The following is a 26,447-nucleotide window of genomic DNA, read 5'->3' on the forward strand; positions in this document are numbered from 1 at the left end:
TTAAATTGTCCCCACCATTTGGGCTAGTATTGAAAAAGTCTTCATTGGACAAATTCTTTTCCTCATTATTATTATTTTTATAAAGACCTGGGAGGGAGGAAACAAAGATTAGAACGATCCCACTTGCCCAACTTGTTGCGTTCTGCCGCAAGTTTTTATTGTATTTTTTTTTCTCTTTCATGTTCTGTGAACTGACGTTTTACACTGCAAGTGGAAACTACAAGATTCCTCTCAGGTTTTTGTTCCAACATTCATTTGCAGCGTGGTTTTCTGGCATTCTTCAAACCATATTATTCGACAGATTTTAACCCAAGGAAATTATAAAAACCAGAAATTTCGAGATTCAAAACAACAACAAAACAGATTGAAATAAGAGATTGAGAAAACGAAGAGATGATGTGGGTCGTAACCAGGCCCTCAAATCAGAGAGAATCAGAGAGAGCAGACATGCGGACCCAAAGTTGTTCAATTTCCGTGCACATCACCATGCTTCCTTCATTACTTTTTCATCCAGAGCATCGGCTTATTGTGCACGGATCCAATATCAAAACAATAAATATATATAAAAAAACACCACGAAAATTAATAAAAAATCAAATCAAAAGCAGAAGAAGGCTCTTCAGAGATTCAATCAAACATTGAACAAAGAAAATATAAGAATCAGAAAATAAAATAACTACGCTCGGCTCAGCCGCAGTGAATAGGTTGCTCTTCTTCCGTTATTTATAGGTGATTTAGAGAGGCCAGTCAGTTAGGGTTTCTGCGCTCTCGAAGGTCCCAAAATTACGAAAACACCACGGGCTGGTTCGGTTTGATGTTTGTTGGCCCTCTGGACATTTTGGGTTACATATGCAGGGCCCAATACTTGAACTTTTTGGGCTGAGAGATACACTACTGGTTTTCTATTTATATTTTTTTTCCTTTTTTTTATTTCCTTTCTTTTCCCTCAATATTCACAATTTCTATGTTCATAGAAAATATGGTTGAATTAAATCATGAGGTATAGAGACTGTACATACAAATATCTTTGAACAAAAGTTGGTTAAGGATGTAGTTCCTAATGAAGTCCTAAAGCGGCTAATTTATACGTCACTTGTAAGTTTAAGAGAAATTAACTTATCGGTCACAAAATTAATCTCTTCGTAAATATATTTATGTCGCAGCTGACTCGATCCAATCAACTGTGTATTTTATTGAGCCCAAATAAGAGAAAACAATGATTTAGGGAACTTATTTATGTTTCATTGCAATTGTAATACACCATGTGAAAAATATAGTGAAGTGCAAGCACCACACAAACAACCCAATCAACTGGGTGTGACAAATTCTTATTCTGATTGATTGGTATCTGTAATTCACAACCCATATTTCTGCTTGAGTTCCAAGACAAAAGCATAGATTTTCTGAGGGTGAGGAAGTGACTTGGACACACTGTCCCTCTCCATGCACCTTCTGGCCCAACCAACAAGCTTGGGACATTCAGCCTCTATGCTGAAATTCCCACAGACCTCAAAGGAATAAAACCAGCTGGTGAGGGGAACAAGCACCACATCCACAAACCCAAAGTCTTCTCCACCAAAATAAGGCTTGTCTCCAAGCTCACCTTCTATGGTTCTCAAACCTTCCATGAATTCCTTCTTTGTTGCCTCTTGCTTTTCCCCTTTTTCCTTCCACACTCTCTTGCCCAGGCTGTATATCTGCATTTTGCACATCCCATCCGCAATATTGCATTAGAAATATGTACTACTTCATGCCCAATTACATGGTAGATTTTTATGTGAATTGTAATAATGACAATCTGATCATGTAAAATATCATGGAAAATGCTAGCGTCAGTCGCGCGTGACGCATTTTACAAAGAGTCACACACTCATCAATGATTGAAAATGCATTACGAGCTCACATGCAACTTATGCTAGCACTGCTTAAAAACAATAATATTGAGGACAATTAATGTGATATATTTGACTAACCTTTTTGTCAATATAGTCAGCCCAAAACCTCGCTTGGGATCTTTGATATGGGTCAGAGGGGAGCAAGGGAGATGTGTGATGCCAAACCTCATCAATGTACTGGAGAAGGAGGAGGGATTCAGAAATGGGTTTTCCATTGTGAATCAAAACAGGGATCATCTTGTGAAGTGGGTTCATCTCAAGAAGCAGGGGGCTTTTGTCTGCCAAGTTCTCCTCCCTGGCCTCATATTTGATCCCTTTCTCAGCCAAAGCGATCCTCACTCTCATCCCATAAGAGCTTGGCCAAAAATCCAAAAGCACCAGTTTGTCCTCCATCTTAATAACAATGCTTCAAATGAAATTGCAGAAATATTTATAGCTGCTTGTCGATGTTAAGATTAATGATGTCATGGCAAAGTCAGCAACTCCGTCCAAGACTCCAATGTGAATGGAATTTGTGAAGAAAAGATAGTCAAAGTGGATTTGCATGCTTCCAAATGGACAAATCGTATTTGGACTACTTTTGGTTTTTCAATCTTGTACGAAATGAAGCAGGACAAAATGAAAATAAATAGAGTACCAGTCTTGCACGCATTGTCACGCAAGAGATATTATAAATATATTCATTTCAATTGATTTTGAAACTTCAAGAACTCCTCGATAGAGATCAGAACTCAAATGATTCAAATGTGGATGCATTGGGTATGCCTGCCCTCGGAAATCATGACACAACTCAAATTCAAAGCCTTCCTCATATATTTAAACAGTATAGCCGGCCGGCTATACTATTTAAATTTATTGTTTTAAAAAGTATAGCCGGGCGGCTATACTATTTAAATTTATTATTTTAAACAGTATAGCCGCGCGGCTATACTATTTAAATATGAGGAAGCAACTTAAAAACAAAGTATGAAAAGGTTACTAGCCAAACAAGTTAAAAACCAACATAATCAGCAATAAGAAAAATCTGCAGAAACACAGGAAGAAGAAGAACCGAGATAGTTCTACTTCTAGCAGCTCAGACCCAAAAAAAAAGAAGAGGATAGTTCTAGCCCCAAAATAGCAAGAGAGACCTAATCAGACCAACCTAACATAAACCTGATTCGGCAAGGATGACAAAACAAGTACGAGGCACACACAGCAGGAACCCAAGACAGAAGAAGTGAAGCATCACATATACATGCAAATACAGAAAATGCCATTGATTTAAAGGTTGTGGAGCTCGGCATCTTCCCCTTGTCCTTCCTTAGGTAAAGGGCTTGGTACAATGGTAGGTTGATGAGAATCAAAACCCCACACAGAAGAATTTGCAAAGGCATTGTCTCATAAACTTTTGTCATGCCCTCTCCCATGATTGCTTCCTTTACAACACCAAGAAAGCAGAACAAATTGAGCAATGCAAGCGTTGCCAGTATGGTAAACATTGGAGACAAGGCTCCAAATTCCATAACCTCTTTCTCGTAATTATGTGAAACATCTTCATCAGAAAACCTTGGCTGTTATTACAAATGCTGAGTCAGAATATCCGAGGGAGTTTAAAATGGTATCAATGAAGGCAAACAGGTAGGAACTTGTTCTCTTGTAAAGCCATATACGTTGGTCATTCCACCAACCTGAGATTGTACCACCAGACCACAGAAACTCCACACAGCTCCAAGTGTACTTGGCAAATATCACATATGCAAATGGTATGAGCAAAGGGCTTGAGACCTACATTGACAAAACAAAACTTATTATTGCAGACATTGAAAAAAGAGAAAATATTATGTAAGGTTGACACACAAATTAATAAGAATGACAGAGGAACCATACCTGCGGAAATAATGAAACTCCTCTAAGGAGGTAAAGCGAAGGGATAATTGAGTAAAATAAGGTTCCCAAGGAATTTGAAGCCCAGAAGCAGTAGCAACACTATCCAAGTTGAAGACCTAAACCAATCTTTCCATGTGCATATGCAGGGCTGTCTTCAGAAAGCAAAACCTGCACAAGTGTCTGAGACAGTGTGGTCGGAGCTATTCCTAAGAAAGCTTGCCTTGTGGGATTGCAATACACTGATCTCCATCCGTGGCATTGGATTGATAGCCCGGTGATCACATCTTCAACCGGACAGCCATATTTCAAACCTATCTGCAAATTATCGAGATTCATCAAGCTCAAACTATTGTACACTTGTGTGTGTGTGTGCGCGCGCATGTGGATAGAGAGAGAAATAAAGACCTCCTTTCCCCATCCAGTGTTCTCTTCAATTGCACAGCATGCAAGACTTTTCAATTTTCTTCTAATTCATGAATGACACTTTCTTCTCTTTTTCTACTAATCTCCCACTTCATTACATTCTTACATCCCTTTATGAACTTCCTCCCACAAAGAGTATCTCCTCTGTGAAAGCAGCAACTTCCAATATATAGAGAACCATCCAAACCAAACCACGGAATTCCACCTTCAATTCCCACAAACAGAGAACTCCCAATATGTCAGCCATAAATTTTTAAACAGCATGAAACTTCACTTAAATAAGTTCAACTCCACCATCTTATGACTTCACGAAAGCCTACTCACCTCACTGATTACTCCTAATGAACTGCTATATAATTCATTCTTAGTAACGTTTTCGAAATTGTGGTTCATCCATTAAGAAGCAAAGTGCATCCCTTGTGGCCTGAGAGTTGTTTGAACACATATCACAGTCTAGATTAAGGAGGACCTGCCCATTGCTAATGTTTGAAGATACCCTTATCTGCAGAACAAAGGATCACATAATAAAATAACATTGAATGATGGAAATTTCTGCAGTATCAACAAAAACACCAATTCTTGATGGTTTTGGAAGCACCTTTTTGGTCTCTCTAGCAAAGAAAAGATTACCAAAAATATAGCTCGGAATGAAACTAAGTTTCTTTCTACTAGTTTACCGATGCATTCATAGCGCCAGCCTTGAAGTTATGGTGATATATGGGGTCTCTTTTCTCGAGCCAAATACACCAGACTTTGCAACACACACCCTTCAACATCAGTTGCCTTTAGATCTCTCCCATCAATTACTATATGAGAAAAGGAAGGTAATGATATATATTATGCATTTCTTGTGTTGATTAATGTGTGTTTATGTGTGTCAATAGATCAAATTAAGAAGATCTGAGGCCATCTTCGGAATGCACCTTCTGCACTTTCACCTCTTCCAATGTTTCAAAATGAAGCAAATAACAAAACTAGATCAAATCCCTCCAGGCCTAATTTGGGTTCAGTTTTAGCTTAACGTTTCTAGGTTCAGTTCCCTCGGAGAAAAGATAACTTACAGAAAAAAGGCACCCTCCAGGCCTAATTTAGTGGTCCTAAATTCAGATGACCGGTCGTCTATAATCTTGGAAGGAACCAGTATATATTTAAAGATTATAGCCGACCGGCTATACTAATTATTAAAAATTAAGGGACCCAGTATAGCCGTGCGGCTATACTATTTATTAAAACAATAAAAAGATCACAGTATAGCCTAGCGGCTATACTATTTATTTTAAAAAAAGAATACCCGTATAGCCGCGCGGCTATAAGCTTTAAATATATTATATTAGTATAGCCGCGCGGCTATACTATTTATTATAAAAACAGGCGGCTCCTAGGGGCGATATTTTTATATCTATAAAAAAAATATTATAGCCGCGCGGCTATACTATCAATTAATAAAAAATAAAAAATCCATAGTATAGCCGAACGGCTATACTATTTAAATATTTAAAAAAGCAAACAGTGTTTTGCTCAAGTATGTGAATAAAAAAGGCCCAGCCGAGCCCATATGAGATTCACAAAAGGCGATCGTGCATTTCATTTATAACGCGCCAAAAATAATTCTCCTTAAGTTCATACGAAAAATCAGGTCGAAGTAAAACAAAGCCTAGAGCGAAGCTGAAGACAAATTTACTATCCGCTTGCTTCAATCATTCCCACTAGTCCACCACCATCGTCATCACCTTCATTTTCGTTCAAAATCAAAAAGCAAAATCTCCAAACTACCGAGTAGGTGCTTGCTTTCTCTTCAACCAATTCCGAGTTCTACAGGTAAACCTTTTGCTGCAAATACTGCAAAATAAATGGTTGCTTGAGTGTGCGATTGTGTCTTGCAGCTCTATTTCAACCTCTCTCTCTATCTGCGTGTTTTGTGTCCATTTTTTTTAATCGTCGATGGGCTCAATTTCAGGGTTTATGTTTTCCTCGCTGTTTTTGAATTTTGGGACTTTGTGTATTTTCCCCAAATAGCGCTTCTGATATTGCCGACTGTTCCACTTTAATCCCTGGGAGTGAAATTTCAGATTGCATCTTCAAAATGTTGCAATGGATGGGAGGATCGAGGCGGAAAGTAGCAACTGTAAGTATGAGTTGCTACATTGAATTGCTATCCTGGATTTAGAGAACGCGATGTTGGAAGTTTTTTCTGACATGTTAGCGTTTGTTTCATACGTGGTACCTCTTGGTTGCACTGGGGAAACTTCAGTCGAGGAAGTCTACACAGCAGAGGTACAAAAGAATTTTCTTTACCAATACAAATTTTCAACTCATGTAGTTAAAAAGAAATTTATAGCATCAGATGCATAATTAGTATCAACATGTTCTGACCATTCTTTAATTTTCAAGGCAAAAGCAATACTTTGAACAAAGAAGACGACAACAACAGCATCAGGGGCAAACAACTGGGTTAGAGACCTATGCAGATGGAATAAACATATCTGGGCAACATCACAAAGAACATCGGTCGTTGGATATTCTCAGTTTTCTGAACTTGTCAACGACTGCTCAAGAACATAAATCTGCTTGCCCCAATCGTAAGTTTCTAATATCTAGAAAATTCAGATAGTCACTAGTTCTCTCCTGTTATGTCGGCGGTTGTTGAAAATTGAAATTAAGCTATGATGTAAATCACAATTTTTGTCATTTAAGTGGTTGTTGAATGTATGAGACAGATTCTTTTATCTTCCTTTTTTGGCTATAATCTTTCTTCCAAGGGGTTCTTCTGAAATAATAAACTATGTTATCCTTCCCTCTTTTTGCTACTTTTCCTAACCATATAAGGAAGGGAAGATGTAGAAGTCAATGCTTCAAGAATGAAGTATGATATCACAAAGGATCCACCAACAATGCCTCCAAAGATGGTTGCTCCTCTCAACTCTGTTGAATTTAACCAAGCAAGTATGCTTTCTATTTCATCTTATTAACTTTTGGGGCCTTTTTCTTCCCCATCCCCCCTTTCCTCCACCCAGATTTTTTACCTGAACCTATCTTTCTGTGCTTATAAAATCGATAAAATAATGAATTAGTGATATATGATGATACAGGAGCTGAATCAGGTTTCCGAGAGGAGATTGCATCACCAAAAATGTGAGTGATGTGTCTGTGGATGCTTGTACTTTTTGTGGAATATCATCCTAGCCTCACACTCATTGAAAAGCCATATTTTTACTTGTAACGGACTAAATGAATGCAAGCTACTTAGGTCAAAGTGATTTCATTATACAGTCAATTCACTTTGCATATATAGACTCCGGTCTGTTTGCTGGTAAATTGATTATAAATCTTCACAAATGGGTGCATAGTTGCTTCTATCAGTGATTGTTTTGCCATAGTGCATCCTGTCTTGTGGAGATTTGATATACTTTCTTCATTTCAGGGTTATGCCTAATCATAACAAGTCTTTCAATGAAATTAATTCTCAACCAGATGACTGCAGGACAGATACTGACCAGCGTAAGTAGAAAAGCATCCAATACAGCCTTGAACACTTTCCATATATCTTTCCTTACGGATTTAGCTTGCTAAATGAGCTTATAAGTTGGTTGTTGGTAGAACTTTGGTTATGGTGCCTTGAAAGTCACTTCCTTCCTTCTTGTTATAGTTCATTATATACACCTCTGAGTATTGAAGTTTCTTCTTTATGAACTTTTTTCCTTCTTATGTTTCAGAGTTTTCTGTGGTTGATTTTTTTGGCGATGATGGGTTGAATGACTACGTAGAAGGCAGCCCAGTACATGAAGCTCATGTTGCATTTTCAGTTGAAGGTAATTCTGTTCCACCATTGAGTTGCTCATAGTTTGTGGTTTCCTTTATAATGCATGAGTAAAAGCTAAAATTAAATGGTAGAGTTTCTTCATAAGGTTCTGTCTAAGTCTCTGGAAGTAAAACGGACAATTACTAAGCTAGAGGATAAAGAAACTCTTAATTTGGTCAGGAAATTAGCATATCTTGTCTTGGAGACAAATTTCAAGGCATCTGTTTTGTTTTCTGATGTTAACTTACATGTTATGCCTTCCTCATGATTGTTGCTATCTCAGAAGGTGTCATATCTTACAGTTCCTTCTTTACTTGCCATTTAAGAAAAGAAACGAAAAATAGATGTTTCTTAAATTTGTTTGCCAAACAATTGACATGATGTAATTTCTAACCCTTCTTAATGTACCTTTTGGTCTATGATAATTATTATCGACCAATTTTTTCCTGACTTTTATAAATTTCTTCACTGTCATTCTTACTTATCAGGTTTGGGTAAAGTGGGAATGGAAACACCAGTCCATTCACCAAAACAGCCGGCAAGGTAACTATTCTTAACTGCTGTTCTGTCAGCTATTTTGTTACAACCTAGGACAACACTTCTTGCAGAACTCAAGTATTCTTATTTCCCATGAAATGGCATTCACCAATTTCATAAAAACCTTTTACTTAAATAACAACAGAAATCTTATAGCAATGCTGTGCAAAGTGAGGTTTTAACAAGAAGATTCTAACTATATCTGCACAATGGCTTAAACTTGTGTGATTATAGAACATTCACCTATGATTGCTCCTCGCCGTTGAATGCTGCAAGGCAACCAAAATCATTCAAGAACCACAAGAATCTGGATGACTTTGAAACTGAAATGGTGAGAGGCATTATTAATTGAGTTAATATAGTGTATTTCAACTAGTCCATGAACTGTAACTCTAAATAACTTATTGGTAGAGGGATTATTATCTTTCTCCTTGATATATTCACCCTTGTTAAGAATCTTTTTGTACATGATCCTTCTAAAGCTTTCATGTTGAAAGAGCTACCATGCTCCCTTCTATGTATGTGGGCATTAATTGGTATTTCTAGGAATATATTGTGTCGTAATACGTCATTTGATTACTGTGGGTATCAGTGCATTTGTGCTTCTTCCCTAAAATGTGATTGATGAGAAAGCAGCCGCTGGTTTAATGCATCCAAAGTACTAATGCTCCTTAAGTTTAGAATCCTGGTTCTCTTTGATTATGGATTGTTAGCCACACACAACACTTTATATAAAATGTTGCAATGCAATTTGAACTGCCTGCAGTTTGAGGCAGGGTAAGATTCTACTGTAATAATCTTTAGCTGTGAGGAAGATGTTTACAAGGTTTTCTTTGTTAACTTGAGCCACAAAAGTGACTACATAGTAGGCTAACTTTCTAAGTACAAGTGGCAAAAGGCTGCGACGAAAGACACATTATAGAAAATGTAATGGAGAAAATTTCATTAACACCCTAACATGAAACTTCAATGAGAGATGCTAGCAGAGGTCTTGAGCATCTTGTTCACGAAGAATCTTTTGGTATATGAAATAGTTTATGCTGCTTCAATTATATTTGATTATATGTCGGAATTGTACACATTAGTCTAGACAAAACTTCTTGTTTTTATCATTCCAAGTACTTGTTGATTCTCTTCTGTTAACTAAACTAAATCTGTCGTGAACTGTAAAGGTGCAAGGCTTAAAAAATTTTATGTTATCAATGTTTGAGACTTTAGAGGCTGATTAGTTTGATGCTATGCAGGATGCAATGATGCAAGATATCAATATGCCCCGATGTAGCAGTGGTTTAGAGTTTTCTACCAATTCAATGGATTCATTTGGTTATTCAAAGCAGAAATTATCAAGACATGATGGTCACAGTGGTAAACTAGATAGTTATTATGGATCCAGGAGAATCTTTGACCATGCTGAAAATTGCGGCAAAGATAAATGGGATGGTAAATACTTCTTCTTATGGCACAGTGCAACAGAACGTGATATCTAACATACCATCATTTCTGTTAGCTTGATAAGCAGTATTGACCCATTCCCTAACAGTTATCCTTTTTTTTTTTGGACAAATCATTCCCTAACAGTTATCTGACAATACTGCGTGTAACGATCTATTCTAGGTCTCTAGGTTCAAGTGCGTGAAACTCTGGTGAAATTTTACTGTGGAAATATGATATTTCAGTCATGGGAATTATTATATGTATATATTATATTCAACATGATATGAAATTTACGAGTAGTGTTTCCTGAGATATGCTTTTTCTTATTCCGTATCAAGTTAATGAGTCCAGGGAATGAAATTGAGACCAGTTATTTGTCAGCTTTCTGTTATGTACATTATGATTGCTCACTAGATTGAGATTGTCTTTACTTATGGTGATTTCCTTCTAATAGTGGTCAAATATAGGTATGATATGATTTGTTATATGTCTACCAGGTAGGCGTTGCTTCCAAGATGAAAGCTCTTTTAATGAATGGGAACATGATTTATCATGGAAGAGGCCAAGTGAAATGAACTGTGATTCTGTTGATAATTTTATGCACAGAACGTATAAGACGCCAGATTTTACTTTTGAAGGTCCCTTTTCACCGTTGAGGTGTTTAATTAATCTCTACTTTTTTCTTTTTCTTGTTTTGAGAAATTATACTATATCTTCTTGATAGAGTTGTGGCATCTGTACAGGTCTGCAACAGATATAACAGACAAGTTTGACATCTTAGGTGCTCTATGTCTTAAACTCTCAATTGAACTATGCCTGTAGAATTCTAGAAACACTAGAACTATGTCTGTAGAATTCTATTAACTCGTAAGTTGTGACCATTTCTTAGACCATGTAATGAAAGGGCTAACATGGAAATGCCATGCTAAACTTTTGACATATTAGTTTATACAGAATGGAATTGTTTGCTTTCATCTATGGCTTTTTTTTCTGATGCTTTGATCACTTCTATCTAATCAGGGGCACCTTCATATTCCAAGCACCAAAGATCAGAATATGATCATGATTTTATGATTTCCAATGGGGCACGGTACGCCTACTGTATGAGCTAAATTCCTATTAGTAATGTAAATATAAACTCAAGAGTTGTGTTTTGTTGTGATGGTATACAGACACCATACAGTAGGAAGGAGTTTTGATTTTGGAGGTGTAACCAACCAACCAGATTGGTCTTGCTTTGTGACTGATGAAAGGGATAATTTGAGCTTGCTGAGGTAATTAGTGGCTTTCTTTTGTTTCACATTGATTTCTTTCTGGCCTCGTACTCTGACTCATATAGTCTTATGTGTCATTACCTACTGTGTCTTTTTTGGCAGCGAAGAATCATGCTCATCAAGTGCAGGTATATCTATCAACTGAAAATATGATGATTTGGAATTAAGTTTCTGTTATTGCCAATGCAATTATCTTATTTTCATAAACTAAAATTGCTCTTTTTCCAACCATTGATGTCAGTGAGAGTCAATGCAATTGATAATTCACTGTCAAAGTCAACTAGGAATCGAAGCAAGAGAAGACATGACAATGCATATGCTGGACCAGAATATCATGCAAATGTAACTTCTACAGGAAAGACACATGACAAAAGCAGACATGATGTTCACCCAGAGAATATTGCACACGGGTCAGGAAAATGTACAAAGATGTCAAATTCATCAAAGTTAAAACCATCCCACTACTCAAACTCTCCTTTCGATGAAAAGTTTAACCCAAACAGCAATTGGTTCACTGAGGAGCGATATATGTCGGTTAATATAAATTCAGTTTGCAGTTCTTTCCATCAAAATTCAGATACAAACTGTCCATCTGCAGGCTCAAAGCTCTTGTTTGGAGATCCTTTTAGTGCAAGTCCTGTCCCAGAATTACATCTTGATCCTAGATCTCCTTCTAAACACTCTGAACCTGTTGCAAGTTCACCTTCTGGCAGTTTTATTACTGAGAAATTTGAATTTCATGATTCTCCTAAAACTTCTAAGATAGGGGTTGGATCAACAAAAACAGAGTTGTTTCCCTATTCTCCTGGAAACACACCATCTCCTGATTTATCAGCGCAGGAAAGTGTCAGCAAAGTTGAGGGAAGAAAAGCAGAATCCCAGCCCAGCGAAGAATTTAAGCTTGAGGAAGAAAGTTGTATTATGAACAACGGTTTGTTCACAGAAAACAATGATGAAATGGGTGCTTTAACATCGAAGAGCAAGAACAGTGAATTTAAGGAAGCAAAAGATGCAGCTCCAGGACTAAAGGCAAGTGTGAAGTCAACCTATTTTCCTGATCATGCAGAGAAGGCATCATCGTCTCTGAAGACTCTAGGCAAATTTGACAGCAAAATAGATGGCAAGGAGTATGTTGTACAAACATTTAAGTATTTCCTCTCCCTCAAGTTTTTATGTTTGGTTCCCCAACTCTTCTTTAAGCCTATTATATTTGTACTTAAGAGGTTTTCATTGTTTCCAGAGATCCCCATGGTTATGAAATTCCTCTTCCATGTCAACATCGGACCAAAGGTATGTAATATTTTTCTTAGTTGTCTTTTTAACTTCTTTTTTGTTTCTCATTATAGAGTGGTAAGGTTGAGCAAATGTTTTTTTAGTTCTTCATTTGCCTTTTTTCCGCAGACTAATGTGCTTCATTCACTTGTTAATGCAGAAATGGAAGATGCTGAGCCTCAGGAAAGAAAGAAAGAAACTAAACAACAAGGTGATTTTGTTGACTCATCTTGTCGGGTGATGATGCTTCAGAGCTATGTTCAGTTTCTTTGTGTGCAGAAGGTGCTGAAGGAGGCAGCTGCCCAGACTGGCATAAAGAAGAAATAACACGTTTGTCACGACTGACGTCTAAATAGATGTGGGGATTTCGTCGTTAACATCGTTTTCAGTTGTGTCATGGATTTTGCACCCTGCCCTTCCATATATGGTTCAGGAGGTGATTTTGCAACTGCCTGCAGATCATACTGGTATGGTAGATTACAGCAGCAAAAAGGAGCAGAAGCACAAACTATGCTTAAATTTAAATCTCTTGTACGTGTGAACAATAACATAAAAAAAATAAAAACATGATCATAAGCTGATTATAATAGGATTTGAAGAGATTAACAAGGTTACAATGTATGTAAGTGTCTGATGCATCAAACAGGTTTTAAGTATCGATAGCTATATTGCTGTTAGCCTTTGTGATTCTTTTCTTGTATAAATCCTTGTCTTTTATAGTGGAGATTATCTTCCCATGCAAACCATCCCTTCATCACTAGGGTTTCCCAACTTCATCAAATGACATCTGAGTTGATTAACGTCTGATTGCCGGAGAGGCTTCAGCAAGAACTCTTTCGCTCCTTCCTCGAGGCACCTATCAATCGGATGAAGAAATTTCAGTCATCAATAAACATGATTAGAAAACAAAAGAAGAAGAAAAATTGGGATTTCTTGTGCAAGTGGGTTACTTCTCAATTCGAGTAGGTATGTGCTCAGATGATACAACAACTACTGGGATCTCCTTCCCGGTTGGTGATTCCTGTTTAGAGGGAGATTAGGTTGGCTGGGTTAGATTAATTAATTCAATTAATCCTGAATTTCATAATTAAATAAGCTGCCAGTTATGCAATATTTGTGTTGAAACATTTGTATAATTACCTTAATCTTTTTTAGAAGCTCATACCCTGTCATTCCTGGCATACTGTAATCAGTGATTATCAGGTTTACCTTTGAAACCTGAAACAGAAAAATAAAAGCAGATGAGATTAATAAGAATTTCTTTATATTTTTATATAATATATATTTCATTTTTAGAGTAAGTAAAAATGAAGCATAGTAGAAGAAGCTTCTTACGGTGTTGCCGAAGTTTTGTTGGCCGTCTGCCAGACCCAACAGCTCCAATGCTCCATGTGCGTTCTCTGCGGTGGTCACTGCCAGAGAGGAACCCAAATATTATTATTATTATTATTATGACCCCTGTAATTACTCATAAACTCGATATAAAGTTACGCACATTTTTTCACTTGCAAGGAAGAACATATATAATAAAATAGTTTGGAGGAGAAAAAGTCAAGAAGAAAAGGGAGCAACATTTCTTTTTAAGACATTTTTTATTGAAAGGGGTGATAATAAACTCATACTCTCGCTAACAGATGGTAAAGAAGGAAAAGAAAGAACATTTTATATATGCATATTATATGTATATGTCACCTTTGCATGCAGAGTTGGTGAGTAACTTTTCAATGATTCTGCGGTCCACAAAACTATCATCAACAGCCAAAACATGTGGCTTTTCATCACCATCCCACCCCATTAATATTGGTGCTGCTGAAGAAGAAGCAGAAGCAGAAGCAGAAGCAGTAGCAGAAGCAGTAGCAGAGGCAGTAACCATTCTCAAATCTCTCAAAACCCACAAACCCTATACAATATATATGAGCAAACAAGTGAAAGGAAATCAGGAAAAAATCAATTTGTTCACAGATATTTCGTCTTCTTTTTAGGTCTTTGTGATATATATATATATATACAGATATTTCGTCATTCTGGTCTTTGATTTTTGATTCTAATATTGATTCTTTCTTTTCTTTTTCCTTTTTTCTGATATTTTCTGATCACTCCTTAGAGATTTATGATAATCCTCTCCAGCTCATCAAGATTTGGTTCGTCTAATATTAGTAACTAAATGGTAAAATTATGGGATTATATTTATCTAATATCGATCCTTAAAATAATCATGGGATCTACAAGGATACTCAACGATCCATCATATATAATCCTAGTTAGTATCTCATAATACACACGTACTAATTATTTATTTATATATTAACGCGAATTTGTGAGTTTTCATAATTGCATGCCACTCACATTGGGTTTTTTAATTTAATTTTATACAATATATATATATATATATATATAGATAGATAAATAGCATTTCCATTTGCAATATTGATGCTCCTTAATCAATTTTCAGCAGAGTCTATTTGAGTGTAAAAGGATAGTCATTGATGTTAAGTGGCATATGATGAACTCAATCATCTGATCACTTAAGTTGTCAACAATTAATACATGATTGATAGTGTAATTCTTTGATTGTAAATTCATAATTTTTTTGGCGCGGTAATAACGTCACGTTCTATACGAATATTCGTCGTTCACAGTCCACCTATATTTATAGCACATGAATTAATAACATATAATATGGTATTGTGACGATTTACACCCACATTTTTTTCCTTATGTGCACAAAATAATCCATGAAATTACCCCACTAGTCGACAATAATTAGCAATGACTTAGTCTTGTTCAATTTAGACAAATATCACATGTGACTAATTCTGAGAAATACATTAGGCCATCTCCATCTCCAACCTATGAGGCTAAATCTAAAATATCTAAAATTTTTGTCCAATTTCTCTCTTAAATTCAAAAAAAAAGTAAGGGGCTAAAATTTGGGAAAACCCAAACGGCTAAATACCAGCCCAACTATTGCCTCGCCTGGAAACCTTTTTGGTGGAGCCCACTTAAGGCTGACGCAGCCCATGTGCAAGGAAGAATCAATAGGGAGCCATGTGTCGCAACACTTTTTATTTATTTTTAAATTTCAACCCAAGCTATTTTAACAGTAAAAAAAAGATCCAACGGCTGAAATTTAAATCCAACGGTTAAAATAATATTTTTAATTAATCTAAATCATATCCAACCCCAAAACTCACTCCAAACTTTATAAATACCCACCTATTTCTCAGATAAAATTATATTTATGGAATTTCAATTTTTTTAAAGTCAAATTGTTAAAAAATATTAAATTATGAAGTTATTTAAAAATATTAAATGAATAAAAGTTATCCATGAAAAAAAAATTAGACTTAAACTATTTTTAAACAATTTAATAAAGTTGTTGACTTAAAATTTAAGTATAAAAGGTTTGGGGAAAACGGTTTGAGTCTGGGTAAAACCCGCTTGTTCAACTACTGGAAAGATACTGTGTTTATATATAATTATACTTACTTTTTCCTCATAAAACATATTTGATATACAAAATATAGGATTACGTACAAGAAATTACATATGATTGACACGTAATATCTGTAGTAGGAATCTCGCTAATTTGGGCCTATAAATCCCAGAATCCGGTTGAGTACATTTGACTATTCACAATTTTTTTCTTTTCTGGAATCCATATATATATATATATATATATATATATGATAATTGATACGTAATAGCTGTCTAAGAATCTTTCAAAATTTCATCGTATTTTTCAAATAAATGTGTTAAATATTATAAGGCAAACAAATCATATAATTTAGTTTTATTCAAACAAACCAGAAAACAAATCACCGATTAAAAAAAAAAAAAAAAAGAAAACAAACAAATCATACTGGACCAGACTGGAGTGAAATGTGGTTGGGCTGCACACTTGAGGTGAGCCCATTTTTGTGGGCCATAGTTGAACTGAACCTACTGAGGTTGACCCAAACCCAACATGAACTCAAAGTCAAAGACTTGACCCAGAAACAAGGCAAACCCATTTCCTCCACCATGTCATGTCCCTAAAAAATTCACTTTGATTTTATTGAGAATTACTTTCTGTAGCTAAGGTGTTGTTATGTTCATTCACTTGAAGACATTTGAGGCTGTAAATGGTATGCAGTTTCCTTGTTAGGGGGTTTGGATCCAATTGATATATTAAAAGATAAACACTCCTTTTAGTTTAGTTTGACAATCAGTTATGGTGTGGCAATCATATTGGCTTTTACTTTGATTCATGAAGTCATATCAACCAAATTATTAGGCATGCTTCACATTTTATTGGGGCAACTTTGTTGTCTTTAGTGCCAACTATGATACTTGCACACAACTACATATTTTCTGATTGAAAATTTTTACTGTGTTTCAACTGATGCATCGCTTTGATGCATGCTTAACAAAGAGCTTGTTCATGAAATGATTAAGAGCAGTTATTGTTACACTTGACGTTTTTCATTCTCTTAAAATATTGTTTGTATAAAAGAACTCGCAATTCAAGTTGTATAAATTTACAACTATTGTGATGAATTAAACCCTTAAATCTGCCACTAATTATGATTGAATCCTTACATGATACGTTGATAGAGAATTTAAATACGTTTTGTTCACCAAATAGTCTTTCAATGATTCAAAGGGGCAAAATGTGATAAAGATTTACGAGGGATGTAGTCAATTCTTGTTGAAAGAGAGTCAATATGGTGGCTCGTGAAGTCATAACTAGCCAGGGTATGCGTTGTCACTTGGAGAGGGGCCTAACTGGTTTCTTCCTTATTCACACACTTTTGCTATAAGAAAAACAAAAAGATAAAAAGAAAGAAAGAAAGGATGATATTTTATGTGAAAAATACGTGTATAATATGTTACGTTTAAAGAGTTAATTTAATTTTTATCTATATTTTATTGAGGGAGATTTCAAATTCATCTCATATAAATCTAATTGGATATATTTGTGTACGTAATTGTGATTATCCCTAATAGGAGCGGTAAGTGTGTTGAAAGTCAATAACTATTTTTGTAAATATCTCATCGTTTGTGAAAACAAAATAAATTACACTTTTTTGATTGTGTGTGTTTCACAATTTTCAAATTTAAAAACACAAAACTAAAAATTGAAATCCCAACAAAACACAAAGATAAAATTACCTTTTAAGCCCATAATTAATTACTGCACAGATAAGATCATAATGGGCAAAACACAACCCAAGGCATCATGCAAAGTGGGTGCAATGTGCGGTGATTAGAGCGCAGCCCCTTTTCTTCTCCTTGAAAAAAAAATAAAAAAGAAAAAGAAAAAAAAATCAACAAAGTGACAAGTCATAGCTCACCGAGCCAAGCCCACAACGAGGAGGAAGGAAGAAGAACGAAACCGTCGGTGAGCGTATCAGTGTCCTAATAGGAAAACTGAAAATACAAGGGGAGTGTACAGTGTACACTGTGTGTCAATGATCGAGTAAAAAAGGAGACGACTTGTTAAGCGGTGTGTCTTCAAGTGTCGTGCATGCATTTTATGCATCTGTTGCTTTGCATGCACTCTCTCTCTCTCTCTCTCCCCCATTCTCTCTCTCTCCCCTTCTCTCTCTTACCCTCTTTCATATACAAAATACACGCTTTCTTTCTTGGTCTTACCCACAGAGCCCAAAACCCCCCACCCCAACTCGCCGTTACAACTTACGTTTGTGAAACGGTAAAAATCCACTGAGTTTGACTCGTTTCTTCTTCCGCAGCTCACTCTATTCTGCTCATGGTTTCTGCCCAGTATTTGAATGACTAGTCGTTTTCAAGATTTGGGTTTTGCAGATTTGGACAAAAAAAGGTTGGATTTTTAATTTCTTTTGCTGTTTTTTTTGTTTTTTGTTTAGTGATTTGCCAATCTCAAATGTTGTGCATGATTGTGCTGAATGCTGTGTTTGCTGTTTAAATTTCTGGGTTTTAGTCAAAAGGGGTTTAGGGATTTGAGTTTGATTGCTCTGTTTGTTTGATTTAAGGGTTTGCAGGGGTTGAATTTGGGATAATGGGGTCCAAGATTTGCATGAATGTTTTGTGTGGAACGACTAATACGCACGAATGGAAGAAAGGTTGGCCTTTACGATCTGGTGGATTTGCCCATCTATGCTTCAAGTGCGGGTAATTTTTGTCCTCTTTTAGAATTTGGCTTACCAAGTTTTAATTTTTCAGCTGTTGTGTGGTTGATACGGTGGTGGAAGGGCGTTGTGGGATTATGGGTTTTACTTGTTCACGTGGGATTTTATGTGTATTGTGGGTTTAGAGGAGGCAGCCATTTTATGTTGTGATTTTTATTTATGTTGCGATTTTATTGTTGTTGAATTTTGGCTAATTGCGTTTATTTATGAGCTTTTTCTATTTTTAGCGTGGGCCATGAAGGAATTAGCAACATTGTCGATAATCAACTTATTTGATGTAAAGGAGAAATACAGGAATTAGAGAATTGCCGAATTACTTATGACCATAGAGCATTTTGAGAATGATCAATAAACCGTGCTGAAATTTTGTTATGTATGTAGTTTGACCAATTTATATTTCCCATATACCCAAGTTTCTGAATATCCATAATGAAACCAGCCAAGTAATTGGGGCTGAAAGTACTTCAGCCAGCCTTTTGAGAACCTAACTGTGGCTTTTTCATCTTAATGTAGGGGTGCTTATGTTTCATATCAAGTACTTTTGTTTCAGATGTTACAGTATTATTCATTTTATAATATCTACAATTAGCTTCTATATCTTTTTTTGTGGTTTCAAAGTTTGATGGGAATGATTGACTGCAATCTCTTTGAACTGTATATTAATCTTTCGGAAGTCACTTGATATCAGATGTAAATATGGGGGAAAGAATTAGCCTTATTTGATCTGTTTGTTTTCTCCCATACTAATAGCTGAGCAATTTAGAATCTCATTGTCTATATGATATACTTTTATGTTTTGTTGTATGTTGATTTTTTATATTTATGCATAATAATTCAACTTCTGTATGTGTACCCATGCTAGTGGAAATGTGTACCTACTCTGCCTTGTGTTTCATGCTTTGGATAATGAGTTTCATTTGTGATCTCTTGTCTAAGGAATGCTGCACTTCTACTTTATGTTGTAAACATGTCATCTCTAATGCTGGTGTTCATTTGTTCACACACACACACACACACACACACACACACAACATCTTATCTATTTCCCTGTTTCTAATATATTTTATGCTGGACCATGGCACTGCGTGTACTCCAGAGCTGCATATGAGAAATTAGTTTTCTGTGATAAATTCCATGCGGGGGAAAGTGGTTGGAGGGACTGCAGTTTGTGCCGCAAGGTTAGCTTGCAGTTTGGTCATCTTAGAAAAAACAACTATTCAATCTCTCTCTCTCTCTCTCTCTCACCCCCTCCCTCACTCAATCTGACCTACTTTTAAAATCTGTTCAATTTTGTGCAGCCTCTCCACTGTGGATGCATAGTCTCGAAGTCATTGTATGAGTGCCTGGACTATGGGGGTGTAGGGTGTATTAGCTGTGCAAAGAGTTCTCAACCTCGTGTGGTATGAACAAATTCAGGATTTTGGTTATTAAATTCCCATTTTAAAGTCACTATCTTGATCTCCAGTGAATGATGCATTTGCATTAAACTCTCTCTTTCGCTTCCATTGTTGATAGTTAACTTCAGTCATAAGAACATAAATTTATGCATATATGAAGTTAAAGAAAACAAATAAACTAGTTATATATATCATAGTTTGTACTCTCTGTTGATTCATAGCATTGATTCTTCTGTTTTCATCTGCTCAACGGCAAACCTATCCAAATAGATGGCAATCCAAAATATTGTGCAATGCTCATTGTCTCCCATTAGTAATTTTAGATACTCTATTGCTATGTAACGAATATATAAGAAATTGGTCTTTATCCGTCACAATATATATATATATATATATATCTCTCTCTCTCTCTCTCTCTCTCTCTCCCCCCCCTCTCTCTCTCTTGCTCATGCACATGCACATGCACAGATGACCTATAGGATTTTCATGGATTCTTATTTTCTTATGTGCAGATCCAGAATGATGATGTTCTGAATGGATTTGGTGGATTGAAAATAAGTAACTATAGTGATCGGCAATCTACTGTTGTTCAGAATGGAGCATTTAGTAATACTGTTGATGAAGGAAAACTTTTGCAATTGTGCAAAATCATGGAGGCAAATGAATCCAACCTTTTGCCTCAACCTCAGAGAGGTGACATAAATGTATCCCTTGTGCAAAAGAAACAAGAAGAAGTGATAAATCATAAGGGGGAAGTTGGCTTGGGATTTTCAAGTACCACTCAGCCATCTATTGGATCATTGACATTTTCCAAATCTGACAATGGTAGAACAATGATAGAGGATATGAATAAATCATCCTCTCAGCCATCTTTGAGTATGACTTTGGGATCCCCATCTGCAACTCCAAGTTTTGTACAACCCTTTCCTGGGGGGCTTGTGGATGGAAGAGAACAGAGCAAGACACCTTCTTCCTTTCAACAGGGGCATGGAAGAGAACAGGGCACGACACCTTCCTTCCAGCAGGGGCTTGTGGATGGAAGAGAACAGAGCAAGACATCTTCTTCCTTCCAACAAGGGCTTCTCGATGGAAGAGAACAGAGCAAGACATCTTCTTCCTTCCAACAAGGGCTTGTGGATGGGAGAGAACAGAGCAAGACACCTTCTTCCTTCCAACAAGGGCTTGTGGATGGAAGAGAACAAAGCAAGACACCTTCTTCCTTCCAACAGGGGCAAAAATCTAGGCCTATTTTGCCCAAGCCCTTGAAACCTGGTGTCGCTATGAGTTCAGAGACAAATAAAGGTGGATTTCCTAATGTGCGTGTTGCAAGGCCACCTGCTGAAGGGCGGGGGAAGAATCAGTTACTTCCTCGATACTGGCCGAGGATTACTGATCAAGAGCTGCAGAAATTATCTGGAGAGTATCCTTGATTAATTCAGAATTTCTGTTTGAAATTCATATATTTTTTAAACACTTCTTATTTGGTAAATGTATGGTTAAAGCTTTTGATTATATGTCAGTTTGAATGCAGTGTTTGCCTTAATTATGTTTTTAAGTTTGAATTCTACTATTGTGCCACTGTTTGAGAAGGTGTTGAGTGCCAGTGATGCAGGTCGAATTGGTCGTCTGGTTCTCCCAAAAGCATGTGCTGAGGTAAAAATTAACAAGTTAACGATATTATGTTATTTACAATTTTGGGAAGGACGGGTGGGGAAAATTATTTTTCATTCCTTTCCTTTTCTCCTCATCTGTCCTTTATGTATCCTTTCCCCCTTGGCACATCTGTATGAACTGGAGTTGAATGCAGGCGTATTTTCCTCCTATTTCTCAATCAGAAGGCCTTCCTATAAAGATTCAAGATGTGAAGGGGAATGAATGGCTCTTTCAGTTCAGATTTTGGCCAAATAATAATAGCAGGATGTATGTTTTAGAAGGTGTAACACCTTGCATACAGTCTATGCAATTGCAAGCGGGTGATACTGGTATGCTTCTATATTCTGGGTAGAGAGATAAAAAAAGTCCAAACATTTTCCACTGTTCCAGATAATCTCTCAGCTTTCTCATTCCCCACAAAGAAAAAGAAAAGGAAAAAAAAAAAAAAAAAAACTCCCAGCACAAATCTGAATTTTGATCTGATTTCATTTATTGCAGTGACATTCAGTCGGATAGATCCTGGAGGCAGACTTGTAATGGGATTTCGGAAGGCATCCAAATCGCTAGATATGCAGGTCAAGTTTCATAGTTGCATATTCCATCTAATCTGCATCATCTTACTGCATTTTTGTTTTTTGTTTTTTTGTTCTGATGGAACCTGACATTTATATACAAATGTTAAATACTTAGGACCCCCAAACATCTATCCTTCCCAACGGCAGCACTCCTGGGGAAACTTCCTGTCCTAGTGTTGTTGAGAATCCAGCAACTGGAAGTGGTAACCCCGGCCTTTTCCAAACAAATACAGGAAGCAAGGATCCTCACCTACATGCTTTATCGGAACATTTGCATTTGACTGATGGGGATATGAGCTTGCATAAAAATGATTATCATGGTCACAGAACAAGTGAGGATTTGCTGCAGCAGCCAGTGTCGAATTCTGACAAGAAGAGGGCCCGAAATATTGGGCCAAAAAGCAAGAGGTTGCTCATGCATAGTGAAGATGTTCTGGAGCTGAGGCTGACATGGGAAGAAGCACAGGACTTGCTTCGTCCACCCCCGAGTGTCAAACCAAGCATTGTCACTATTGAAGATCATGAATTTGAGGAGTATGATGTAAGTATGTTATTGTTATAGTGAGTGCCCCTCTTGTTATCTGAAATCATGTATGCTAATGATGCTTAGACAGATTCAACCTTTTAAATGTTCAAATTCCATTAGGTTCTTTGGTTAGTTATTTGATCAATGTTGTTTATTTCTTCTAGGAGCCCCCAGTTTTTGGGAAGAGATCTCTATTCACTGCCTCATCATCTGAGTAAGTATTTGTGAGATATACTATGTTCTGTTACTTTATCATGTTGAGAAAGAGGATTGTATTTCTGCCCAGCCACCTGAAAGAGCATATTCGAACCTCTTGAATCCATTATTAAACCTTGTAATGTAGCCATCGAACTTGTTGGCACATGAACACATGCCTTATAGGGTAGGCAGTATACTGTACATTGAGGACTAATTGTTTTGCGTGCAATGTGAAAAACACCTCTGTTGCTGAATATCTGGCACTATATTTCAGGAGACAGGAACAATGGGCTCAATGCGATGATTGCTCCAAGTGGCGGAGGTTGCCTGCTGGTGTTCTTCTCCCTCCAAAGTGGACATGTTCAGAAAATTCTTGGGATACAAGCAGGTGCAACTTTTTTCTTTTTTCTTATGTACATGAGATGTAAGATTGATTGTGTTTCTTTTGTATCCTGACAGGCGCTCATGTTCTGCACCAGAGGAGATGAGCCAGAAGGATTTCGATAGTCTTCTAAGAGCAAGCAAAGGTATAATTCAAACCTACGTCTTTTTTCTACAGCTCTATGTTAAAGAGGTGTTCCTTGAATAACAAAGTAGCATTTTATTATTTTGAAATCTTTTTCTTATTATATTTATAATACATTTATCGAACATATGCATGTGTTGTGTCTGAAAACATCCGTCAGAGCAAGCACTGATACAGATCTAGCTTTTACTTGGATTTGTAAAAGGCCCGAGTTCGTTGCTATAAGAATTGTTGAAATGGACATCTCATGTTTTTACATGCTCGCTTAGTGTTGTGCATATTTTTGGGTTGCTTGCATTGTTATCTGCTCAGGGAATGAAGTTTCTCTGAACAGAAGTTTGTTGCCTGCGATAGAAACCTCAATAACTGACTGGATTGTTTGGTGTCTCTGTTCACTAAGTTGTAAAAAAAACATATTGTCTGTAACATCAATGAATTTATTACTCTGATTTTTTGGCTGTCTTTAAAATTTTCCCAGATTTAAAGAAGCGAAGAATCATAGAGAACTGTACGGAAACCCAAGTACATGAACCTTCTGGTTTGGATGCCCTGGCTAGTGCTGCCATTCTGGGAGATAATGTGGTTGACTCAGGTGAGCAATCAGTTGGAGCCACCACCAGACATCCACGTCACCGCCCAGGCTGCACTTGCATAGTATGCATTCAACCACCAAGTGGGAAGGGCAAGCACAAGCCAACATGCACATGCAATGTGTGCTTGACAGTTAGACGGCGCTTCAAAACCCTCATGATGCGCAAGAAGAAACGCCAATCAGAACGTGAAGCAGAGAATGCTCAGAAGGATAATAACAACCACAAGGATGAGTCAGAAATAAATGGCACATCAACAGAGGTTGGGTTGCATATGAATCACTCATCAGAGAATGGAGGCTGCCAGGGCAGAATTGAAGCTGATGTGGCTGAAAGTTCCACCGCTGGACAAATTGATCTGAATTGTGAACCCAACCCGTATGTGCAGGCTTCAGGATTGACCTTGTTGAGGCTTGCTGACGCTGTCTCCCAACCATTAAACAACTACAGGAAGGAAAGTTGCCTCGCAAACATGATGTGCGAGCCACAGGCAGGTATTGGTTCCTCTTTACTTACACAAGCTACTGATGAGAGTGAAAGACGCCTGTCAAATGAAGGCTGCCTTTCAGCTGTTGCGGCGTGGGACTGTGAGGGTAGAGGTGATGCAGACTGAAACAATCCGGCTGTTGCCCTGGTTCTTTGTTTTTTTGGTTGTCAAAGTATAACTTTATTTTGTTTTTACTTTTAATGGGCAGTGTTATACATCTCTACCAGTTCCATAGAGTCAATGAATGCCTTTACCTCCAAGTCAAAACAGACGAATCCATGGTGTTTATAAACTACCGTCTGCTCGGTGCATGATCGCCTTCCTAGTCTTGCAATTGGAACGCCAATAATTTTTTAATACAAACGATAGTCTAAAGTATTTTAAACTACTCTAATTTACGAAAGAGCAAACTCCGACGTTAGGAAGGCACCCTGTCAATATCATGTTAATGTTATTGGCTTAACCCATGTATGCAACGCTAACAAATTTTTGATTAACTCAACTGCATCCGGGAAGATTGAAGAATCTCAAATCAAACTTAATCCAAATTTCACATGATAAAATAAAGATTTATTTATTGTTTCGTTCATTGAAATGGACGCTCGGTCTCACTTTATCCTCTTAAACTGAAATTTTCTCACTTAACCACCTGAATCTTTAAAAATTGATGAAATTTTCTCATTTTACCACTTCTGTCCATTTCCATCCACAAAACCGTTAAGTATGCTAATGTGGCATGAGCATTCTAGTAATTTTAGCTCCTTATCTTCTCTTTTCTCTGTCACTCTGCCCCTTTATTATCTCCCATCCCGAACCCAACCTCCATCGCACCTGAACCCCTCCCTCCTCTTCTTTCTTATATATGTCTCTCTCTGACTCTCACTCTCAATATCTTTGCCAAGAAAGAAGATGGGGAGTGGCTGTTGAGGAGTTTTATTTATTTATTATGATTTAAATTTTGAGTGATGGTGGTTTGGGTGTGTTGAGTAATTCCGTGGAGGGTTAGTTTGGGGTGGGCATTGGGTTTGGCGAGGAGAGGGGAGAGAAGAGAGAGGCAGAGAGGAGAGAAGAGGGAGGGGAGTGGGGTGAAATGGAGGTTGGGTCCAGGAGGGGAGATAAGAGAGAATAGATGGAGAGAGAGGAGAGAGAAAAGATAAGGAGCTAAAAATACTAGAATGTCCATGCCACGTCAGCACACTTAATGGTTTTGTGAATGAAAATGGATCGAAGTGGTAAAGTGTGAAAATTTCAGCAATTTTTTGAGATTCAGCGGGTTAAGTGAGAAAATTTCAGTTTAAGAGGATAAAGTGAGACTGAGCGTCCGTTTCAAGAGGTGAAACACTAAATAAGCCAAAAATAAAATATGGCATCTTGTTTATGCTGCTCCATCCTTGAACCCTAACAAAACCAAGATATCCAGTTAATAATCGCCATCCTTGTTTCATCCATAAACCTTAATGTGACTGGGTTTATGATAACATCCAATTATGGGTCCTAATCACCAAGCAAGAGTCAAGAGTCTAGACCCATGTTTTGACACGAGCAGACAATTTTATTACCTGCAGTCTGGCAGTATATAAAAGAAATTGTCCGGCCGAATGTTTGTTTTATCCTTGGCCGGGTTGATCATATCCAAGTAGATCATATCCAAGTAATTCTACATGGCATTCTTTTCCAATTTTTCACCAATATTAGCAAACTTATAGGTTGCACTTGTTAAATTGAGATTTTAAAGATGAATTAGGAGAGAAGCCAGATCATTAATTATCAAACTTAATTCCTGTTTATAATTAAGGAATATACCACACGACAAGGGTCAATGTATGATTATATATTGTAA

General features: G+C 36.9%; 4 protein-coding genes, 1 non-coding gene and 1 pseudogene across 16 annotated transcripts; 2 read left to right on the forward strand and 4 right to left on the reverse strand.

Annotated features, from left to right (window-relative positions):
- Window positions 1-394: 394 nt before the first annotated feature.
- Window positions 395-501, reverse strand: LOC117633300. The gene has a single exon (XR_004586613.1). It is a non-coding gene; the product is annotated as a small nucleolar RNA snoR100 (small nucleolar RNA).
- Window positions 502-1,168: 667 nt separating this feature from the next.
- LOC117631460 (probable glutathione S-transferase parA) lies at window positions 1,169-2,309 on the reverse strand. The gene is made up of 2 exons (XM_034364619.1): window positions 1,974-2,309; window positions 1,169-1,697 (listed from the first exon to the last, which is right to left on the reverse strand). The coding sequence occupies exons 1-2, from the start codon at window positions 2,286-2,288 to the stop codon at window positions 1,356-1,358; spliced, it is 657 nt and encodes a 218-aa protein (XP_034220510.1). The 5' UTR covers window positions 2,289-2,309; the 3' UTR covers window positions 1,169-1,355.
- Window positions 2,310-3,025: 716 nt separating this feature from the next.
- On the reverse strand, window positions 3,026-6,263 carry LOC117629693 (annotated as a pseudogene).
- LOC117629548 lies at window positions 5,775-13,227 on the forward strand. 6 transcript variants are annotated; one of them, XM_034362064.1, is made up of 19 exons: window positions 5,775-6,005; window positions 6,257-6,312; window positions 6,439-6,461; window positions 6,579-6,766; window positions 7,014-7,130; window positions 7,277-7,319; window positions 7,609-7,685; window positions 7,901-7,996; window positions 8,475-8,529; window positions 8,758-8,854; window positions 9,768-9,963; window positions 10,455-10,614; window positions 10,701-10,738; window positions 10,978-11,047; window positions 11,130-11,231; window positions 11,334-11,359; window positions 11,473-12,379; window positions 12,472-12,521; window positions 12,664-13,227. In XM_034362064.1, exons 2-19 carry the CDS (start codon window positions 6,271-6,273, stop codon window positions 12,828-12,830), a joined length of 2,454 nt encoding a protein of 817 aa, XP_034217955.1. In that variant the 5' UTR covers window positions 5,775-6,005; window positions 6,257-6,270; the 3' UTR covers window positions 12,831-13,227. The 6 variants fall into 6 exon arrangements, with proteins under 6 accessions (XP_034217955.1, XP_034217956.1, XP_034217954.1 ...); XM_034362065.1 differs by having other exon boundaries at window positions 11,473-12,358; XM_034362063.1 differs by having other exon boundaries at window positions 6,145-6,312; window positions 11,473-12,521.
- Window positions 13,138-14,376, reverse strand: LOC117629695 (two-component response regulator ARR17-like). Its single transcript, XM_034362263.1, has 5 exons — window positions 14,196-14,376; window positions 13,839-13,915; window positions 13,644-13,721; window positions 13,454-13,524; window positions 13,138-13,359 (listed from the first exon to the last, which is right to left on the reverse strand). The coding sequence occupies exons 1-5, from the start codon at window positions 14,374-14,376 to the stop codon at window positions 13,230-13,232; spliced, it is 537 nt and encodes a 178-aa protein (XP_034218154.1). The 3' UTR covers window positions 13,138-13,229.
- A 3,500-nt stretch (window positions 14,377-17,876) lies between these two features.
- LOC117630979 (B3 domain-containing protein Os07g0679700-like) lies at window positions 17,877-24,899 on the forward strand. Of its 7 annotated transcripts, none has more exons than XM_034363869.1 (13): window positions 17,877-18,327; window positions 18,500-18,638; window positions 19,752-19,833; window positions 19,954-20,055; window positions 20,565-21,472; window positions 21,609-21,705; window positions 21,860-22,034; window positions 22,204-22,280; window positions 22,396-22,821; window positions 22,971-23,020; window positions 23,279-23,392; window positions 23,464-23,531; window positions 24,009-24,899. In XM_034363869.1, the coding sequence occupies exons 2-13, from the start codon at window positions 18,526-18,528 to the stop codon at window positions 24,731-24,733; spliced, it is 2,937 nt and encodes a 978-aa protein (XP_034219760.1). In that variant the 5' UTR covers window positions 17,877-18,327; window positions 18,500-18,525; the 3' UTR covers window positions 24,734-24,899. The 7 variants fall into 7 exon arrangements, with proteins under 7 accessions (XP_034219760.1, XP_034219763.1, XP_034219762.1 ...); XM_034363872.1 differs by having other exon boundaries at window positions 17,877-18,326; window positions 18,507-18,638; XM_034363871.1 differs by having other exon boundaries at window positions 17,877-18,325; window positions 18,497-18,638.
- The last annotated feature ends 1,548 nt before the right edge of the window (window positions 24,900-26,447 follow it).

Source organism: Prunus dulcis, chromosome 6 (genome assembly GCF_902201215.1).
Source record: "Prunus dulcis chromosome 6, ALMONDv2, whole genome shotgun sequence".
Classification (NCBI taxonomy): Eukaryota; Viridiplantae; Streptophyta; class Magnoliopsida; order Rosales; family Rosaceae; genus Prunus; species Prunus dulcis.

What these genes read in the sequence shown, in the direction of transcription:
- LOC117631460 (XM_034364619.1), bottom strand. Translation starts at nt 2,288, where the DNA reads ATGGAGGACAAACTGGTGCTTTTGGATTTTTGGCCAAGCTCTTATGGG. An exon ending in CTGACTATATTGACAAAAAG is followed by an intron (nt 1,698 to 1,973) that starts GTTAGTCAAATA and finishes TGCAAAATGCAG; the next exon opens with ATATACAGCCTGGGCAAGAG.
- LOC117629548 (XM_034362063.1), top strand. Translation starts at nt 6,271, where the DNA reads ATGTTGCAATGGATGGGAGGATCGAGGCGGAAAGTAGCAACT. An exon ending in TAAATCTGCTTGCCCCAATC is followed by an intron (nt 6,767 to 7,013) that starts GTAAGTTTCTAA and finishes TAACCATATAAG; the next exon opens with GAAGGGAAGATGTAGAAGTC. An exon ending in TGTTGCATTTTCAGTTGAAG is followed by an intron (nt 7,997 to 8,474) that starts GTAATTCTGTTC and finishes CTTACTTATCAG; the next exon opens with GTTTGGGTAAAGTGGGAATG.
- LOC117629695 (XM_034362263.1), bottom strand. Translation starts at nt 14,376, where the DNA reads ATGGTTACTGCCTCTGCTACTGCTTCTGCTACTGCTTCTGCTTCTGCT. An exon ending in CACCAACTCTGCATGCAAAG is followed by an intron (nt 13,916 to 14,195) that starts GTGACATATACA and finishes CCTCTCTGGCAG; the next exon opens with TGACCACCGCAGAGAACGCA. An exon ending in AACAAAACTTCGGCAACACC is followed by an intron (nt 13,722 to 13,838) that starts GTAAGAAGCTTC and finishes TTTCTGTTTCAG; the next exon opens with GTTTCAAAGGTAAACCTGAT.
- LOC117630979 (XM_034363869.1), top strand. Translation starts at nt 18,526, where the DNA reads ATGGGGTCCAAGATTTGCATGAATGTTTTGTGTGGAACGACTAATACG. An exon ending in CATCTATGCTTCAAGTGCGG is followed by an intron (nt 18,639 to 19,751) that starts GTAATTTTTGTC and finishes CGTGTACTCCAG; the next exon opens with AGCTGCATATGAGAAATTAG. An exon ending in CTGCAGAAATTATCTGGAGA is followed by an intron (nt 21,473 to 21,608) that starts GTATCCTTGATT and finishes TATGTTTTTAAG; the next exon opens with TTTGAATTCTACTATTGTGC.